This window comes from Gymnogyps californianus, chromosome 2, assembly GCF_018139145.2.
Source record: "Gymnogyps californianus isolate 813 chromosome 2, ASM1813914v2, whole genome shotgun sequence".
NCBI classification, from domain to species: domain Eukaryota; kingdom Metazoa; phylum Chordata; class Aves; order Accipitriformes; family Cathartidae; genus Gymnogyps; species Gymnogyps californianus.
Genome location: NC_059472.1, coordinates 129,661,518 through 129,682,781, shown reverse-complemented (window position 1 = coordinate 129,682,781; position 21,264 = coordinate 129,661,518). Strand labels below are relative to the sequence as shown.

Below are 21,264 nucleotides of genomic sequence, written 5' to 3'. Positions count from 1 at the left end.
CTGAATTGTCTGAGAAATACAAACAAGGATCTTTACTACGTTGGCAGGGAGCCATTAATTTTAGGTGCCAGTTTTGTTTTCCCTTGAATATGGTTTGGCTCTCTGAAAAACCTGGCGACACAAACCTCCCACTTCTTGGAAAGCTTGGCTCTCTGGTGATGCTGTGATTAAAACATTGGTAAACATGGTATACGGCAGGTCAGGTGAGGTCCCTGCAACTATGTGAGGTATTCCAAGTACTTGTCTGATGCTTTGTTGTTGCTTTCCTTTCTTTTTTCTTTCCTCCTCTGAATGACAAATGAATAAATTGAAACTAGACAGAACTGCCCTGCTTTTTGGAGGGAGGGAGCACCTCAAATAATGGGCCACAAATGAGGAAAGCTATAGTTGGATTGATAGGCTTAAATAATGGCACTGTGGATCAAACAACAGAAGACCAGCAATAAGTGAGGCAACCCTTCCAGTCAGTACACTTTTCTCAGGTTAAAACATCCCCCCCACGTCTTTGCCCTCTGACTGAATTTTTCAAATATTGAAGGCCAAGGACAGCACTTGGGTCAGGCACTCTGGCCTCAGTAGCTGCTGTGGAAGCGGTTTGCAGCTGGTCTATAGAACCACACGCTCCAGTGAACTTACTTTTTAGCAAGGAAAAGTTTAATTGCGACAATACCTGGTTGTCCATGAGACATTCAGAGGGTAGACCATAGCCAACTGTGCTCATTCTCAGCATGGTAGGCTACTTGGATTCTTCAGCCTGAAAGCCACCCAAACCACATGCACATACTGACATACCTTGAGAAGATCCAGGCTGCTGGTATGCAGTGGTTGCTCCTCATTACATTGGTCATAATGGTATCATTGCTGCCTTATTCACCTGTGTCTCCCTATTGCTTCCACTCATTCTCCCTCATTTTATCCTTGGTCTGTAAGCTTTTTGGGGCAGGACCTCACCCACAGTTTTTAAACCAAGGCTTCTAGGCACTGTTGTAATAAATATATATATATGTACATACATATATATACATACATATATATAAAAATGATGAAAGTCTGGGCAAGTCTGTGTTGCGTAACTGGAGCCTGGTACAGAAATCCCTAAGCCAGTGCTGACCCAACATGGCGAATTGCCACAGCACAGCCAGCCACCTGTGGGCTGCTCCTGTGTGAACTGGCTGGGTCTGGAGGCCATAGAAAGTCAAGAGATGAGTTCCTTTGCTCCAGTGCAACTCCATATACTTACGGCTTTACTTTTTCCACACCAGAGCTAACTAAAGTAGAACAAACTGGGTTGTGGTGTAGGTATTCTCGCTGACCTTGCATGAATGCTACATGCAGGAGAGTAAGGAGCAGGAGAGAAGTCATGGTAAGACCCACTGACCTGGAGTGCTTTACCATAATAGAAAACATACTGCAGTGATACTTTAAATAGCATCAGTCCTTCTGCACGTAGCCCTGAATGGTCTAGGTCAGTATGAACTTAATCTTATGAGACCTCAGCAGCAAATTATCATCTGCAGAAACTGTCCTTGAAGACTACAAGTTAAGGGAAGCCTAGTCTTTTAATAGACGAATGTAGTGTTTAGTCATCAGACAATCTAGAAAACTGGGTCAGATAGGTGTTGCATCATAGCAGACAGAATATGGTATTAATCAAGAAGGCACATAGCGACGTATGTATCATAGATATTTGATTACATTAGTGGAGTTATCTTTAATCATTGGGTAGAGTCATATGATGGAACATGATCGAGTCACCATGGCTTAGCGGGGTACCGCCCATCTGTTTAAATGTTAGTAAGGATGACTCACGGTGTTAGCACGACCGTGCAGAGGGAGGGGAGCCAATGTGGTCAGTTACAGCAGCTTGGCTAACACGTGGTATTTTACTAAGCCACTGTAACGCTATCCATCCAGGCCACGTATGCCCAAAGAGATAGTGTACAAATGCTGACTGAGACCCCATCATGTCCAACAGCAGGCTCCTGCTGGAACACAATGAAAATTCTTAAATTTGGGAAGAACCCCACAGATGGCCAGATTTTCAGTGAGGTTGAGCACTTGCCAGTTCTCTATCTTATCTGCCCTTTATTTGTGGGCTGTTTGCCCAATAACCTTATTTATTTAGCAACACAGGTGCCAAGGTATTAAAATCCCTCAGTCAGCAATATTGACTGACAGGCTGCAGGCAGCACCTCCTCAGCATTTACAAAGAGAGGAGCAGAGTCGATGTGTCCAACATTAAAAATAACAATTATGAACTCTCACTGACTTTCTTTGCTGCAGGATAGAAAGCAACAACAAAAGAGATTGTGTTGTCCTTGGAAGGAGAAGATGTCTTAGACAAATTGAGTATCTCAGCCTGTACGGTTCTGTGCCATACACGTTTCCTGAGCTCTGTGTGAGTGAGCGCGCACGAGCACATGCTAATCGATGACCTGTATTCAGTGTGGAAGCAACAGACGTATCCATGAGTACTGGCCAATGTCAGCTTCCCCGATGGGGAGCGGAATCTGGTGTGCATTATGTAGCACTTTTATTGGTGGCTGGAGCGGTGCAGACTTTTCGACAAAGAGGGTCAACCTTGAAGCACAAGGTTTCTCTGACTGCTCTGCACCTCTTTGCAAAAACACGCTTGGGAACAGACTAGAAAGAGTGTAGCAAGAAAAAATACCTGAAGTACTGAGGATTTTTTTTTCCTCTAGCTACGTGTAAAGCATATGCAGACCCCCAAAGCGAAGCAGCATTAAAGGTGAAACTGGGGACAGCAAGGAAGCTTCTTTGCCATTTTAATAAATACCAATAATTCCCTTTTGCCCAAGTCCCATATTCCCAAACTCATTAAAGCAATTTTGGAAATTCTTTTGGCTCTGGAACATATAAGCAAAACTCAAACCGTGCAGTCCCTTGAGAATCACTTGCACAAATTGCATAGGTCAGGCCAAAATAAGTTTCTGTCAAGCAGCCTAACACCTAAGCTTATTATGAAACTGGTGAATTGTACAAAGGGTATGTATGTGGGACAGTCTCAGAATAAATAAAGGGGAGGGGTCTGTTGTCATGGTACTTGTTTTACTTTGGTCCCCCTGAAAACTCAAGTGATATTTTTATTGAATGCATTGCTCCTGTTAGCCAGCGCAGTTCCCGTAGGCTGTGTCTAAGCCGGTGGACCCAGAGGGCTCCAGAGCTCTGGCGGGCGAGTGGGCGCACACCTCAGTCTCGTCCAGGACAGACGTGAGAGTACATCAGCGCTTTCTCCTTTCCTGCCCGCTCCTCCCTGCCCGCTCTCCTGGTAGGCAGCCCAGGGTGCGTCCCTGGCAGGGGCTGCAGCACACTCCGTTCTGCTTCTCAGCCCCCCTCAGCGTGGTGGTCTCAGCCCTTCTGTCTGGCGGCTGTCGCACGGACTTCGAAGTATGAGATAGAGAAGACCTGTTTGAGCTTGTTGTCTGCTGCTCTGCAGGGCTGTAATTGCAGTGAGGATGGGCGGGTGAGAAGTGGACTCTGCTGTGGGGGTCATCACAGCCTCTGGAAACCAAACTGAGATCGTTCTCTTCCTCACATTCAGCCTGGTATCTCCTCACTTTCTTTTCAAAGGATCACTGAATCTGCTTTTTGTGCTATTTTGACCCTGTCCTAAAGATTCGTCAGTCCTCTTGTGTGAATGAGCGCTGGTACGTGGAGCAGCTGTGTTAAGTGGAGACTAGGATGGGTCAGGGGCTGCGTACTTTAAGTGTATTTTCTGAGCTCATTTTTTCTGCACTACATCCATTCCACTTACACTACCTCCACAGCTTCCCAGGCTTAGCCTTGTGCTGGGCTGGCCATAGAGTCCCCTATCCCAGAAGCTGATTCATGCTCCTTCACAGCGCTTCTTGCACCCTCTCACAGGGTTACACCACGTATTTGAGAGACGTTGTCTTGAGTTTCTATTTGGGGGTATGAAGATGTAAAGTACATCATATTCCTCCATCAGCAGATAACCAGGGAGGCATAGGAAAAGGTTCTTGTCTGTATCTGAGATACATTTGTTGTTGTTTTGGGTTTTTTTTTCCCCTTTCTGAATAAGTACTGTATGTGTCGGGCAAGATTTTTAAAACATCCTTCAAAACACAGGCTTTTTCTCTCCATGGAGAACCAAGACAAAAGGATGGGTTCAGTCATGTGCAGCTGCTAAAGAGTGGGCAGCTGAGGACAGAGGGGTGGGAGGAGCAGGGGTGTCTGGGTACAAGGGAGTAGGCAGGGCAAGGACTTTGAGGTGGCATGTGTTGGGACAGAAATGTTTCTGGGGGGAGAGGGCTTGAAGTGAGGAGGGTTGAAGGACTGAAAGTCCAAGAATGGGAAATACTGGGGAGTTTTAGGGAAGAGGGGATTACGTGGTTTGAGCTCTGGGCAGAAGAGGATGAGACTTGTAGGTCAGAAGAAGCTGGTGTTGCCATGAGACAGGCCCCTCCACTTTGGGAGCCTGGGTGTTGTGTCCTCCATACGGCTTGTCTGTGAATCCCATTGCTCACAGCCTTTGGCCTCTTTGCTTGTTGCTAGATAAATGGAAGTGACAGCTAAAGTTAGAGGAGGGGTATATGTATCCACGATTGCTAGTATCACTTACAGTTGGAGGGGCAAGAAGTAAAGCCCCATCATTTGGTGTGACACGGTTCAGACCACGTGGGAGAAGCGATTGTCTTCCCCCTCGCAGCTCTGAGGTTATGACTCTGCTTCCCTGACCAGCCCAGCCCAATTTTGAGGCTTTCACGGCTAGCTGTGGATTCGTCACTGAAGCAAAGGATGCTTCTGCAAGGCTGAAAGTCAACCCTGATGTTTAGAGGCTCCAAACGTCTTTAGACTCTTTCCATGCTCCCCTCTGCAGAGGCTTTTCAAGCTCCCAGACTATGCCTCCTCCTTTCCGGTCCTTCTCATACCTTTAGGGGTATCTCTCCTAATAAACAGTGTAAACTGCATAGTATACTGCAGAGCATCCTGCTCTGTGAGAATTTAATGTACTAACTTGTATTATTAGCAATGTTTGTTGAGGCACTGCATGTGAAAGCTTTCTTATTTTCATGCTTTTTGAAAAGGTAACAAGTTATATTTACCCCAAACTTCAAGCAACTCATACCTTCTTCAAAACTAAAAAAAAACCCCCAAAACGTGATTAATTTAACTAACCTTCAAGACCACATTCTTAAAGGCTATTTTCAAAGAGTAGTCCCAGCTTTGTCTAATCCGTTAATTTTATGATTCTTCTTCTTTGTGAGTGGGCCTGCTTTCTTACATGCACTCTGTTCCCTGTGCTGTACTTAGAAAAACCCTTCTAAATCTTTTGAAGTCCTTTTGTCAAAATAACTCACTCTGCTTTTTTATAGTCCGTACTTTTTGCCTTTACAAGCTACTTAATCTGAATGTAATTTTCCTAATTTTCTTTCTTTTTTTCCATTTTCTGTGCCCTGGTGACATGCTAACTGGTACAATGAGGAACCTCGCTTTGGAACAAAGGCTTGGTAGAGTTTCACAGGAGACAATATCAAGAGCGAGATGAAATACTCATTTTAGAGTAGTTTATTTACAGGTGATAAAATTTCAGAATTAATTTAAGAGTGTTTAATTTTCTGTCATAGTCTGCAAAACTATCATCCAGGTATTTTTGTTCCCAAGGGCTGAATTTACAGCAATGCACTGATGTGGCATGCCAGGAATTTTTCCTGCTTTGTCTGTAGAAGTCTTTTGCTAGCCACTGTAAGATGCAGAGGTGCATAGGCTGAGACCAGCTGTTACGTTTACTTTCATGTTCTATCAGATGAACTATACTGGTGCTTTAACCAATAAATAGTAGAGGGAAGGTGATTCATCTGTTTCTTGAAAACTTTCTGTTCTACTGATTTATGCAGGAGAAGACAAATGCTGGATTGGCTATCTGCACCTGCTTGTCTAGAGTTGCCTGTGCCTAGCAATGGCTGGCACGGTAAGGCTTGTTTTGGTCTCCGTAGCCCATGACAGCTTTCTTTCCTTTTCTCCTAGGCCTGTCCCAGGTTCTCTGTCTTCATTACTGCACCTACACAACCGACAAAGACAGCCTATGCCTGCCTCTATGCCTGGCACCCTGCCCAACCCTACCATGCCTGGATCTTCTGCTGTACTCATGCCTGTAAGTTTTTTGGTTTGGGTTTTTTTGTGGGGAAGAAGGTTGGTTTTTTGCTCGATTCAACCTATGCAGAGGTGAAAGTCTGCTGGATTTTCTAAAAGATCAAAGTGTAATGAGTTCAGGAAGCTGGACCTTTTTCACTGCTTGATCTTACACAAGAGTATTTCTGGGGCAGTTAATGGCATGTTAATTAGTGTGAGAGTGATTAGAAACGGTTTACATGTGACTACAATTTCTGGTTCTCACACTTGGTCATGTAGGTGAGATCAGTATGTCTGTGCTGGAACAAAAAGATTTTTCTGAAGTCAGATAAAACTGGAAAAGCCATGTACATAAGTTATGCCAGTGAACTCTAAGTAATCCTCTTGTTTGTGGGAGATAACCAGCTAACAAGAAAGAAATGAGACTTACTTTTCCAGACTGGTAACTTGCACTTAATTAGAATTTGGTCATGATCGCTGCTCGTCTTCCACTCATTTCTGCAGAGATGGGAATATTTCCCATCTTCTGGGAGACAAAGGGGTGCTTTGCAATTGTAACTTCAAATTCTTAAATGATTTTAACAACCCTTTCTATATAGGGCATTTGGGCAGATTAGGGGTGGAGATGAGCAAGGATGGCACGGGGAAGAGGGGAATGGGAAAAGAGAAGCTTCTGTTTCGTTCCATGATGCTGAGTTTGGAAGACAACCTGAGAGCGATCGACCATGGGAGGGAGGAAAGCACTGCTTGTTCTGGCTTTGCTGAAGCAAGGGGGACACTCCACAGGGCTACAAAGATTCAGGTTTGGCTGCTGTTTGAGCAGTGATTAATAAGTTATTAATTAGTAACTTGTCAATAAGGCTCTCCTGGAATGTCAACCAGGAAGCTCAACAAAAGAAATACAAGACATGGCACTGTGGGCAGTTTTTTTCTGGCATTATTCCTAAGGAACCTGAAATGGAGCAAACATCCTGCTTCAGTGTAAGCTCAGGAGCTGCGAGTTGCTGCCAGGGAGCCCTTTGGGCAGCTCTGCTTGCAGACAAGCACATGTTCTCTGGCTGAGATCCCCGGAGACGTGAGCATGGAGGCGAGACAGACCCTATCAGCGCTGGCTGCCGCGGCTGCAGCTCCTGCCTCACAGCCCTCCTGAAAGGGCTGCAGGGGAGATGGCAGTGGGAGCTGCTGCCGCCCCATGGAGAGGGTGAGGGACCCTGGTGGAGGCAGCTTCTCCCCACCAGCGGGCAGTGGGATATTGTCCTCTCCCCCAGGCCCAGCACCTATTCTTGCTGGGATCATGGAGGGTGGGAGTCAATACCTCACCACAGGGCACAAAAAATAGCTCCCCTGCTTGGAAGAGCTCAGAAGGATCCAAAAGCTTCTTTCTTGTATGAGCCAAAGATTCAGGGGATGGCCCAAAGCAAGGCAGGATGCTCAGCTCCGGTTGAAAGCAGCACCGTAACCCTGCTTATCACCCCTGCCAATGACTGGCAGTGTAACAGGGCTTGCCTCTTTTCGGGGAAGACACTCCAGGAAATTATTTTATCCAGGCCCTACTGCCATTAGGTTTTGTTTGAAAATTGTATCCCTCCCTCCCAGCCTAGTGCGATTAGCTTGCAGAAAGGACTCTGAATAGCCAGGAGGAGTTCTGCTTTGTTTTTTGCTATCTCAGCAGTACATGAAAGCTTCCCTTACAAGACATATGGAAAAGTCTTCTCAGCTGAGCAGTCAGAGTGAAGGAAAAAGAGCCAACTTGTTTTCCATATACTCAAGACTGTAGATTTTTATTTATGTTTTTAACAACCTAAGTTGGGCTGCACTGACAGGGGAAGCCACAACTTTATACAGTGATGCTTTTAAAACCACTTAACTCCGAGTGTTGTTATACTGAAAGGGAGAAAATCATTACAAAAAAGCGCAAACCTGGGTGGCTGCTACATTTGTTTAGTAAAGAACCCTTCTCTTTATAATTGGCTGTGAGTTTTCAGGGCCGATTCTGATGAAACACACGCCTGCGTGCATACACACATGCAGTTCACAACACAGATTGTTATTTTTCCAGTCATGACTTGAAGAAATAAAGCTGAGTCCTTTTAAATAGAAACCGAGTGTAAATTCTTGCAAATGTCTCCAGAAGTTTTCAAACCTTTTTTTTTTTTCTTTTTCTTTTAAAAGATGGAGCGACAAATGTCAATGAACTCCAACATCATGGGGATGCAGGGGCCGAACCTCAATAATCCGTGTGCTTCACCTCAAGTCCCCCCAATGCATTCAGAAGCCAAAATGGTAAAAAGAGAAAATGAAAAAAAATATTTTCTTTTCTTATATTGCTCTTGCATACTGGTTACTCAGACAGTGGGGGATGTAGCCAGACACTGCTTACTTCATTCTTAGTCATATGTTATACTCTTTTTTAATACGCTGCAGTAAATTGCCTTTGTGTCTATGAACTTTAAAGATGTTCCTAGTCCTAGCTGAACTCTCGGTGAGAGGGAACTGAAGTGAAGGGTGGGCTATCTGATCCATACTGTGTTAAATAGGATTTTTGGTGCAGATTAGTAGAATTTAAGCAGATGGCCTGGCTGGTTCTCTGATGGTGTCTGTGCTCCACAACTTGGCTTAAAGAAAGTTGTCAGTTAATAAAGAGTGAAGTAAAAAGTGTCTGATGTGGAGGGAGCGTACACAGTCTTTGTTTTTTCCGGATAGGCGCATGGCGTGTCAGGGTAACGGCACTGTTAGAAAAGCAGACCGAACAATGTATGTAAAACTGGGATATTTTCTTTTGCTTGAGTGCAACAAAGGTGTTGTCATCAAAAAGAAGAGTCAGAATTTGGACAAAAATAATTTATTTATACGAATCAAATGTCATAGTGTTTTCTAAAGTTGTTGTATTGTCTTAAAAGGTCAAGGCTTCTCAGGTGTATGTACTGGCATAGGATTAATGTAGGTAAACTAAACTGCAAGTGGGCATTTGTAAGTTTGCCCCAGCTTTGTATGCACTCTCATGGAGGTATTCGGCACTAATATCCCTGGAACCGAGTTCATCAATGTAGAAACACTTAGGCCTTTTCAGTTTCAGAACTGCCATTTGCTGGCTAGTGGAAATATGAGGACAGAAGTTTGCAGTTTAACTCTGTAGGGTTTTTATCCTCTCAAGGTATCTCATCATAGTGGAAAACAGGAGTAACTTCATTGAACTTCTTTCAGTGGCATTTCGCCAAGGTAAAATTGTCCTAAGTGAGAGAATGAAATCAAGCCGACAAAGATTAAGCAACCACATGTGTTTATATATTTCTACTTTGCATGACTGGTACAGCTTTTAAAGTTGTTGTCATCTATCCTGAGGCAAAGAAAAATATCTTCCTGTCTATAGGTATGGTGCATGCAAGAGACTATGGGTTAAGAGTAACAACATATGTGAGTTTATTCTATCTCTGTTTTCTTAGATTGGATAGGTCATGCCTTCGCCTCACTGTTGGTCTGGGTTAGGCTGTTAACCCAACCTCTGTTAACACCCCGTCTAAAACCACACTCCGTAAACATGCAGCCAGTTGGCCAGAAGAAGAGCGATAGCCAAAAACGCTGGCTCCCCCAGCCAAGGAAAACCTGTGGTCAAGAGTTCTCTCTCTGCTGTACCACACAGTGACGGTGACATGCCAAATGGCAACAGCATCTGCAGCAAAGCTTGTTAAAAACTTTTTGGAATAGGCAAGTGTTTTTTCAACACAAGCATAGCTGAGCCAAGCTAAATACTCCTTGGCTGAATAAATCTAAAACTGGCATCTGTTTTGGGGACTAAAGGTTCTGTAGTTTACTCTCCCCCCACACCCCCCTGTCTTTTTTTTACTGGAAGTGTGAGGCTACTTAAGAACAAGATTAAATTATTGATGCATGTAGTGAGAATTCTGTGCTTTAATAGCTGAAACTGCACATTAATACAAATTACTTTTTAATCTGGATAAGCAGGTTTTGTCCCTAAACCTAACGTATGAAGGCACGGTTCCTTCAGACAGAAATTGCTATCGGTTCCAAAACACGGTATGGTGAACAAGCAGCGCCTTTGCTTCTCAGAGGTTTTCTGCCACTCTTCCAGAGGTGGAAAAAATCTACACGCATTAACTCTTAAAAGTAAGAGGCATAATTCAGAGCTCCAGGACCTTTCTTCTTTTCAAAGGCAGGGTTTTTTTTTTAAATTCTATATGCTAGTTTTATACTCCGTTTCTGTTTGAGTACACATGTAATATAAAAAGCCCCTTTGTTTAGCCACTGCTTTGAGGAATACAAATCTGTTAACAATACTCTACATGAAGACAAAGTGGAAAAAATGTAGGAAATACTCAGAGCAAAATTATTTCTTACATGTAAGTTCATGAATTTTAAATCTGAATCATCTGTATTACAGGCATGTTTGTTCTTATTATTAACTATTTCACTTTGCTTCGTGCTCAAAGCACGAGACTTTGCATACTCTGGCAACTTTTTAAAAAAAGTCGAAAACGAGGGTGCTTAGTACCTTACCGATTGCGTCCTGCATTAGGAAGGAATTTCAGATTTCCCTAGATTCTGCTAATGCTATTACTGCTGGTGCATCCAGCACTGCCTATGTTCTCTTTGGCTGGCCCCACTCTGCGAAGAATATATGTGTGGAACACTAGGCAGTCATCTAAGCTGCTTGCAGCTAATGACTGTAGTAACTGGAGAAGTTTGGGAGACTTTGGGCCTGATTCATCAGCCATCCAGATCCATGGCATTTTCTTTGTGCCTACATGAGAGAATGCAGGAGAGGCTCCTCTAGATGTGAGGCCCAGATGTGAGACCAAATCCTTCTGGCCTCATGAAAGTATGTACCTAAGCAATGCAAGCGTGATTTGGTATGCAGCAGTCGTAACACTACTTGGTGATGCGTGTGACTTAATTTGCTTCTGTAAAATAAATATGAATAAATAATATCAGTATGGATGCTGTGTGATCCCAGCTTTTTAGAGAAAGCAGATAGATGGCAAAAGATTCACACCCTTGATTGGAATCAGTTTGTAGTAGGAAATGGAAGCCAGTCTGATAAATACATACATTATCTGATATACAAGCACATCTACAGACACATATAGAATATGTGTTGCATTAATGTTATTTTTCTATAATAAGCAATTTATTTAGCTATACGTATTTTAATCAGCTTGTATTACCTGGCATTTATAGAAAGCCACACTCTGCCACCCATGATGCTTGTTTCCTTGTTTAATTCTTTCAGGAGAATGTTCCTTCAAATATTAAAGTATTGTAGATGACATCCAGAACTGATTTAATTTATCACAACAATCTCAGTTTCCCTCACAGTGTGCCTCTCAATTAGGTTATCACCTAATGCTTTAAAACTGTCCTAGTAAATGAATGAGTGAACATCTAAATCAATACTGCTTTCTCCTTAGATTCAGAGCTGAGCGGATAAAACCTTTATGCTGCCCACCAAAAAACACACATTGATTTTGTATTAAAATATATTGCATTGGAAAGTGGAGGAAACATATAGCTCTAAGTGTACGTGGTAAAAATTTGCAGAATAGCACGTGTAGCATATTAACATGTGGTTCAGTAGGCTGAGAATATTATGAACTCGGAATTGGTGGTGGTGCCTTTGCCTTAATATACTGCTTACATACAGTTTGGTTTTGCAGTTTCAGAGTATTCAAGGTTTTATAACTCGGAAGTGCAATACCGTGTGGATTACCGGGGTGAAAGATAAATAGCGTGCGCTGAACCGCTGGAAGGCTGCGTGATAGCAGGTCTTTTCGGTGGAGCTGATGCCTCTCTATTTGAATTTTGCAAGGCATTGATCTTTACCTGTAGAGATTTATGAGCTCTGAAAGGAGGTATAAAAAGCAGGCTGGCAATGAAAATAATTGAACTTAAAAATACAGTTTTCAATTTGACCTGTTAATTTTTTCTTTTACCCTCTCCATCTGCCCCTTGCTGGATATGTAGTTTTATAAAAATTAAATAAAGTGTAGTATGTGTGGCTTGGCTGTGCCTGCCTTCCTGACAGAATCTGTATGGTTCTTTGAAAAAGAAAAGAAATTATTTCCATATCAGAAGTACATAGGGTTGTGGGCTATTGGTTTTGCCTTGTACGCATTACTAGGTTGAACAGTAATAATGAGGAATAGTAATAACAGAAAATTAATTTGAAAGTGTCTATTCGATGTAAGAGTGAAAACATAATCAGAAAAGAAAAGTAATAAACCAGTAATGAGCATGTTTCTAATTATAATGGTAAAATATCCATATTAACTGAGCCTCATAATTTACCTAAGAATGCTGGACAGCTTTGGTGGAGGAGGAAGAGAGAGGTGAAAGAAACTGCGGTTAGCCAGTTGTCATCAGCACTAATTTTTATTCAACTTAATGAGAGTTAAGGGTCCAGATCCTACTGGTGGCTGTGAAAATCCCGGTCCAAGCGTCACTCAGCTCTCCATCCCAGCGGAAAGGCAGGACTGGCTACGGGGACCCGGGTGCATTTCATATGGCTGTCAGACAGGCACTGCTCACTTTCTCCAGAAACACGGCACGTCAGCCAAGCGGGAACGGCTTGGCCGCAAAGGTGGCCAGCTTTCCTCGGATGCGGACTGGGGTCTGCGTTTGGATGGAGTCTTCCGCTGCTTCTTGTTTTACAAATGACGTGCATTTCCGTGCCTGTGAGCTGTGATGGTGCAACTGGTGCAAAGGGAGAAACGGCTGGAGTAAGCCTTTACCCCCGGCCCCGGTTTGGTACTCGGCTCAGCCGTTGCAGCAGCCATTGGATGCGGAAACAAGAGCGCTGCCCTAGCAGCAGTGGCATCCTGGGACAGCTGGTGGCCTTGGGAAGGACATCCCGCTGGGTGCCAGCTCTGGACCCAAGTCTGCGAGGTTGCCATACTGATTTCAGGCAGGAGGCTGGCGTAGGCAGTCCAGGCAGGATCAGAGCCACTGAAGCTCTAGGTTTAGCTACTTAACACTTTGTGACTGAAGATACTTCGTTAAATATAATAAACGGTTTGAAGTCCATGTTTTTCTATCGAGCTGTCTGGGAAAGGAGTCGCTTTAGTGGAGCAAGACGCATTGCTTCAGGGCCAGAAGGCTTTTCTTCGCACGGATTCTGGACTACTGAGCAGAAAGAAGAATGTCGCATCTCTGCAGAGCTTTCAACAGCAATTGCTCATCTTGTCCTTCACAATAAAGAAATGAAAGCAGTGTAAGAAAAAAAAAATGTGCAAAGTGAAGCCTTCTAATATTAAAAAAAAGAGTTGTGACAAAATTTCCTGTGTCGGTAACTGAGAAATGTTTTCAAGGAAGGGACTGTTAAATAGTTAAAAAACACGGAGCTTCTGCAACTGTTGACAAACCTCACTGTTCTGAAATTATATCTCCTGTTATATTTGCGCTTATGTTTTAAAGTCCCCAAAGCCAACCTTTCAGTGTGCTCCTGATCTATGCTTTAAAATCCTCCCCCGGCAGTAGCTTTGCCTGCAGACAGTATGCCTTGCTGTGGATTAAGGTATTATCGTGATGGGTGAAGCTAATCATATTTTATTTTGTTTACTGAAACAGGACCTTGTACCCGTCATGCCTAAATGCTGGATTATGAACTAGACTGGGTAGGAACTAATTCTTCTTAAGCTGTCAGTGGCTCAATAAGTGCAATAGAGAAGCGAGCCTGTTCAGTTACTCATAGCTGCTGCAAATACGTGTTGAATATTTGATCTCGCTTCTCCCGAGTGCATACAAATTGCGTTGCTTGTTGCAGACACAAGTTGTAACAATTCCTTGCATTTTTCTTTCTTTGTGTCACTTTATCCTGCGGTGATCTTATCAGCACTATTTCCCTAGAAAAACTTGGATTTTTATTATTTTGTTTGCCTTAATTCTGCTGGGTGTTAAAATGACCTCGCTTTCTCCCCCACCCACCAGCCCTCACCCTTTCTCTCTCCCTCTGTTTCTCCACCACCCTCTCTTTCCTCAGAGGATTTACCGTCTTTGTAGATTTGTTTCTCTTTCTCCTTTTCCCTCCAGTGTCCACCCTGATTTTGTAACCATAGCAATAATTGAAATACAATCCTAATATTTGCTTGCTGTAGCCCAAGACATGAACTGCTGGCTTTTGTGTGTTGTAAGGTTTTGAAACTTAAGTCAGATGCATCCGTATACATGAGGGTGACTTGTTTGGTGCCGATCCATCCCTCCCAGAAAAGGTTTTGTTTGTGTGAAGTTGTGTGTCAGTGGGAGCTGATGCAAGTAAAAGCAAGTCCTTATGGTAGCGAAGCCAGGGAAAAAGGAAATTATAAAAATAAGAACAAGGTTGCGTTACAGGGAAGTTCTGCTTCGCATAGATATATTTCAGTCTTTTGCTTGGAATATGTACAGCTTTCACTTTCCAAGATTTTTGCAAGAGCCATGAATAATGGAAGTCGTTTTGCACTTCAGGCCTTTGCACATTAAGCCCAGCGTTTGCTTGGGATGTACGAGTGCATCTCATGACAAGCGATGGGCTTTGGGGCGGAGGGGATGGTGTTACACACTTTACCAGCTCCATATTTTAACCACCGAGGACACAAGAGCTGGAAGCAAAATTCTCATGGCAATAAATCTCTTCTTTATGGACAGGCTTAAAAAGCATTTTCTAAAAACTATGCAGTAGCTAATGAAGTAGTTTATTAATTATGATAGCATTCCTGTGAGATAAATAATTTTAGACTGTTGAACTGAGAGAGAAAAGTGAAGTGACTCACTAGGGGCCACACAATTTGTCAGTGGAAGAGCTGAAACAAGCACAGAAGAATTTCTGGCTGCCACTTCCAGAAAACACAACTTCTGTCTGAGTAGAGTTTATGTATATGTATTTTTTCAAGTTAATATTAATTATTAATATTGGTAATATCAATATAATTGTTGAAATATAGTGTTTTTTCAGGACTAGTGAAAGAATGGGGAGACTCTGAACTCCTCAAGCTTACAGGGGGTGCAGGCTCAAATTTAGGATTCAAATCCAAATGAAGGTGACGGTTGGTGTTTGGATTTAATGCCCCTGAAGTTTCCTGAACTTTACTGATGAGATTTTGGCTCAGAATGACAAAAATTAACTGATCTTCTGAGACTTCTGTCATCTGAGATGATGGAAGCCTTGTGAGATCAGCTTCCCTGGCATCGTGGCTTTCACTGAAATCTCAGGAGAGCACTTACTTTCACATAATGTCAACCATATCCAAACCAGAACTAACGAATACCCCTGTAGAGCTCCTTCTAAGATCACAGGCATATTTGAAATACTGCTACAAGCTGTGTTCAGTCTGAGGAAATGCTCACAGCATTTGTTGTTTCTTCTGTCAGATATGGCCAGTGACACTTTTCAGCAGTGGGAGGGTTATATACGGTCTTCCAGATGTTCGTTAGTGCAACTTCTCTTATTTATGTTCGGAGAATTATCAAGGAGGTAATTTAAAAACTGGGACAGGCTGGGTCTCCCACCCTGGAAACACTTACACAGCAAACTTTGCTCCACTTGCAGTTTTTACTAGCAAATTGCTGGCCAGCAATGTTTATCTGAGATTTTAGTGCATGAAATGCTATGAATAATCTTCCCAAATGTGCTCTGTAGTCAGACTGCACGGGATGTAGTGTAGTTGGTCATGTCCTCTGCGCTCTGTATCCTCCTTATACTACAATTACTGCATAGCCCACCTTACCGGACCCCCCAGGGGGACCTGAGCAGTCTTTACTCACAGCTTGTTGCTCATGTGCTGAGGACTGATTGCAATTTCTCTGACAATGTGGGCACCTCCAAGTTACCCTGCTTTAGCTAGTTTATCGCATTTTAAGTGACTTATGTTACAAAGAAGACAGCAAAATACTTGATATCACTGGAATCATTTCCCATTAGTATTGCAGAGGCAGGAGGAACATGGACTTTGACCACTTAAAGACGAACTTTAAAGATTTGACTAACACACTGTCAGTCTTTTAGGAATAGAATTTAATTTATGCAAAACCTCCCTTTTCTAGTCATAGATGTGCTATTTTTTCTCCTATTTTATATATTAAAGTCACACTGAAACCAACTCATTACCATATTGAAAAATGTTCTAAAAATCTTATTTTAAGATAGTATCAAATTCTTCATTTAGTAACAATATCAGTGTGGAAGTGCTTTAATTTAGGATTGTTACCTTCATTATATTACATTTTCATTCATGAAAGCTTGGTCTTAAAGTTATGTTGTAAAAAAAGAGAAAGCTTTTGTAAAATAGAAAAACAGCAGCCAGGATTCCTGTAGCTTTGTTTTTCAGTCTACTGGAAATTATTTAAAACAAAATAGCCACCTTTTCACTGCAGCTCAACTCCTCTCCTCTCCTCTCCTCTCCTCTCCTCTCCTCTCCTCTCCTCTCCTCTCCTCTCCTCTCCTCTCCTCTCCTCTCCTCTCCTCTCCTCTCCTCTCCTCTCCATTTTAATTTTCTAAAATAAGTGTTCAGAAAGGAAACAAGCCCCATAAGCAGCTTAAAATAGAATTTCACACTCCTCTAGCTTTAAAAAATCAGAGGCAACATTTTTGGTATAGTCAAAGATTACTTTTAAAATTTAGCCCTGATCCTCAGCTGCTGTAAACCTGTATAAATTCATTGACTTCAGAGGAACTGTGTGGTTTTTGCATCAACTGAGGACCTAGTTTATACTTCTGAATCTCAAAATTTTCCTTTAGGCAAGCTCTGGCCCTTCCACAGTTTGATACTGCCAGGTAAGCATTTTGTTGGTTTTGGCTTTTGGTTTTAATGTTATTCTTTTATTTAGACTACAGTACGTATTTGCCTCTTCTTTTTGCACGCTGGTGTTTTGCCAACTCTTCCAGCATCTTATATGAACTTTTGGTGACTTAATTTTTCAACTCTGCTTCCTATAGGTGTTCATTACGTAATATTTAAAGATAAATTGTTTTCTCTAAGCCCCAAAATAATATCAGGAGATCTTTATAATTGATTCATCATACCAAGCAATCACTGGGAGTTTTTGACTCTCCTGTATCAGTCAGTGACGGGTATTGGTACCTGTCCCTAATGATTCATAATGAAAAATTGCCAGATATTTCTTTGAAACTGATGGATGATTCATGTTGTTATATTTAGGCCACATTATTCTGGAATGTTTAAATTAGACTAAAAGCCACCTCTGAGTATACATGTGCAAACATAGAGTACATTTTTAGTTTCCCATCTGGAAATACATATAAAGTCCATGGCTGTTTTCAAGTCGCAAGAAATATTGTTATATTTTTATTATGGTATTTCAGTTCACACTCATACTAATATGAAAAGTTTAGTAATGGCATATCCTCAATACTGCCCTCAAATGCCAAGGTTACACATGAAGTCCAATGGGATCTAGCAAATGTTTAAACTTTTATTAAAGCCCAAAGCCCAAAATAGACTTTACTAGACCTGTACAAATTATTTTAAATTATGTAAATATTTTTAATATGTCTGGCTTCTGACAGAACACCACTATACACCAAAGTATGACATTTGCCTTACTGTGCCAACTTTTTGCTTTTTTTTTTTCTTCCCAAAATACCTAGCATCATTACTGGATTTGACTAGAGTCTGCTTTATGTGCTGCTTGTGGTTCAGGAGAAATATATGTAAAGAGGATGGACTGTGTTCCCTGACTGTTAACAGAGGCTCTTTAGCATGAGTTTAAGCGTGAACTTTGTTTTGGCTGCCAACATAGCAGCCAGGAGATACCCAGGATAAGAGTGGGTGAAGTCCTGATCTGCTTTCCATCTGATGGATGTGTGCAGCTGCTCTGAAGGCTGGTGTTGGTGTGCAGTGTGTGTGTGTGTCAGAGAGAAGACTATGTATTTGGGTTTTTGTAACAGATATTGCTCTAACTTCATCATCTAGGAATCCTCTTAAATTAAAAAATCCTGCCAAAACATTAATATCTGGATGTGTACAAAATCTGGGCTCTCTGAGTGCTTCATTTAAAAAAGAGGCAGTGGTAGGGGATAGTAACAGCTAACAATCTGAAGAGCTCCAGCTTTGTTGGTCAGATGTCTGCAGGTGTGCATGTTTGTGCACATGTGCATGTGTGTAAATTTTTTTCTTTTCTGTGGTTTTGGTGGGTTTTTTTCCTCCTTCATTCCATGCACTTTTGCTGTGCAAGCATAATCTTATCTATGCCTATTTGGCTAACTTTGTCCATCTATTTATTTGTGCATTACCTTATCTTTTGTTCAGAAACTGCTTTTCCTGAAATAGTTCAGAATGTTGAAGACCAATAAATAACTGAAAATTCAGGTGTGTTATCCAAAAACCACTTACTGCCTTTTAGGATGACTACCATTTGCACGAAGAATGGGAAATTTGTTCTGCTACATCAATTTGCAGAGAGTTGTCAGTCTTCTAAATGATGTTAGTGGTGGATTAGTTTGATTGGAAACTTGATCCAAGCAATGTTTGAATTAGTTGCATAAAGAGTTCCCAGAGGTAATCTAGGGTTTATGCGAAAAGTGGTATATAACTGCATCACTGCTGAGAATTAAAATAGGAATGAATTGCCCTTGGTGAAATTTGTGGTTACTGGGATTATCCAAGGATACCCAAATCCTTCATTTCAGAAAACAAGGTAGCTTGATCCCATTTTAAAATTTTAAAAAGTAAAACTTCCCTTGCTACTACACTTAAAATTCAAGATGTGTCTTTGCTAGTCTTAGTAAAACTGGTATATATGATGCTAGTTTAATACTACCCACAAAAATCCAAATAGCATAGCTGTGACTTGTAGTACCCATCCAGCATGTGCTTCCCTCCTAGATGAGGAGCTAGGCTAGCCATGGGGCTCCTGACCACCACAACCTGGGCAATGACCAGCTGGATGAAGTAGCTCTAAAGTTCCTCACTTTACTAGTTCCCATCTTTGGTTTGTCCCCTCCACAGTGAAAACAACAGAGACCATGAACATGCATTGCTCTGGAGCATGTAAGACCTTTCGGCAGAGATTTTTAAGGTCTCAAGCAGAAGTGAAGCTCTCTTGACTTGCATGTGTGAAGGGGATGATAAGCAACCAGGATTAAGTCCTGGATGTCTTTAACCAGGGATGCTGTAGATTGTGCTGAGGGCTACATTTCCTAAAGTGTCTTTCTTTCAGAAACACACTGCCAGTCTCCTGGCTGTTAGAGGACAGGAGAAATCATGATGTTCCCGTGGTTGGGAAATGGCATTTGCCTGAAGTCATGGGCTGCCTGCAGGCGGATCTCCATCCTTTGTTTCTGAGTGGGATGTTAGCATCACAAGTGATGGACTGTTATCCACACAAGGCTAATGGTGACAGCACATACGCCAGAAGCCTCCCTGCAGGGGCCTAGGCAAAAGGCAAGGAGAGGGGCCCAGCAGGCTCCATCCAGGCTCCAGGCACTTCCAGTGTCAATACTGGGCCACCATGTCCGGTGAGGAGAGAGGGTCCGCAGGCCTGGTGCTCCTGAAGTGAAGGAGCGTATGTGCCATCTCTGCGGGGCATAAAGCAGGACCCCTTCCCCCATGGTGTTTGTAAAACACCGTGAGAGCCCAGTTCTCACCGGCAGACATCTCCTGCCCCTTCCCGAGCCTTGGCGGAGGGTAGGCAGTCGCTGGTGTTGGGCTTTGCTTTCTGTGGGAGCATGTGCAGGAAAAGCTGGCAGTGCATCTGTGTCTCTGTGTCTGCTCCTCTTCTTTGAAGGAGAAAACCACCCAAGACACACCCCCAAGCCCCTCTCCTCTTCGTTTACACAGCCAGTAGGTAATGTTAGCATGGTATCAGTGAACACTATACCTGTCCACTTGAATCTCCACATAGCATTTGATGTATCATCTCCCATAATAAATTATGTACTTCAAGGAGCAATAACAATAGCTGAGATTCTTGAGCCGAGAAGAGTCACGTTACCAGAAGTACCAAAAAGGCTGATTAAAATTAAATCGTAGCAGACAACAGTTGTGTTACAAAGGAAGGCTCAATTACAGCCAAGTCACTTTCTTTGCTAACCTCTGACTTATTTATTTCTCCTGCATGCTGCAGTCTGCATACTCTTTCTGGTTGTAATGAGCATTAATTGATTAGCTGGATCTATGAAGAGCTTGAGCACTCGTAAGTACTATCCCAGTGGGTACACAACTAAATAGTTTATGAGGTAATTAGTATTTTAATGCCTTTTCTAATGAGCCTTTTCAGTAATGAAATCTCATGAGAACATTATTGGTTCATATATACTTCTTCAGACGCAACAGAAGGTAAGCTAATGCTATTAAGAGATTTTAAAGCTAGTTTATAAAATGGTTTTTAGTAACTTATTTTTGAATACTTGCCTTGGTTCATTTTGCTTTATTAAAAAAAAAAGCCATCTTAATTTTTCCCACTGCTCTGCCTTTTGCACTTCTCTCTCCTGACAGAATTCTTACACTATACTGCAATTTCAAATAATTGGGATAATTTCTGAGGCTGCTACCCGATCTCCTAAGCTCAGCTGTAAGTAAATAATACCATACTGTCTGAGCGTGTTGTTTCAGATGTGTTCTCATCCTGGAAAAAAAAACAACTCTGTGCCTGGCTGCACAGTGCCTTAGATTTATGACTGTGTCAAGTTTGAGAGAATGACCAACCTCTACAAAGCTTTTCAATGTCAAGCTGAGCTTTATTCTGGAGGCTCGAAAGCAGCACAGAGCTTGCAACCATACAGGCAGTCTTACTTCACCTCCTCCTTCAGGTTCATTGGATGTACCCCGTTTTACCCAGGTTTAACCCATAGTGGGAAGGACAAGTCCTGTGCCTTGCATTTTATTTCTCTGGTACCTAAAAGAAGATGGCTTCAGATGGCTTTGCTGGGAAGAGTTTTTCAGTGTGTGAATGCCTCATTTTATCATTGGCCATGGGGACCGTACTTGCTTTTTGTTCTCTGGAGATCACAAGGTATCAGCAGCTTTCATGTTCTCATCTCTTAGGGCTCACTTCTTCCAGCTGAGAAGTGCAGTCTTGTCCTGAGTGGGACTTCGACAGCAATTTAACAGCGGATAGCAATGCTGTGAAACAGCCCGGGCCAAAGACCGAAGCATGTATGTTTTGGAAACCTGTTTCATAAATTACTTTTACGTAGTCTAGGTG

General features: G+C 42.4%; 1 protein-coding gene across 1 annotated transcript in view; it reads left to right on the top strand.

The window, feature by feature from the left end:
• The window catches only part of CREB5 (cAMP responsive element binding protein 5), a 220,416-nt gene that overhangs the window by 145,055 nt on the left and 54,097 nt on the right, over positions 1-21,264 (top strand). The window contains exons 6-7 of the mRNA XM_050891560.1: positions 6,010-6,136; positions 8,287-8,397. Of these exons, the coding sequence (XP_050747517.1) occupies positions 6,010-6,136; positions 8,287-8,397 (238 nt within the window). The remainder of the gene's footprint in view (positions 1-6,009; positions 6,137-8,286; positions 8,398-21,264) is intronic.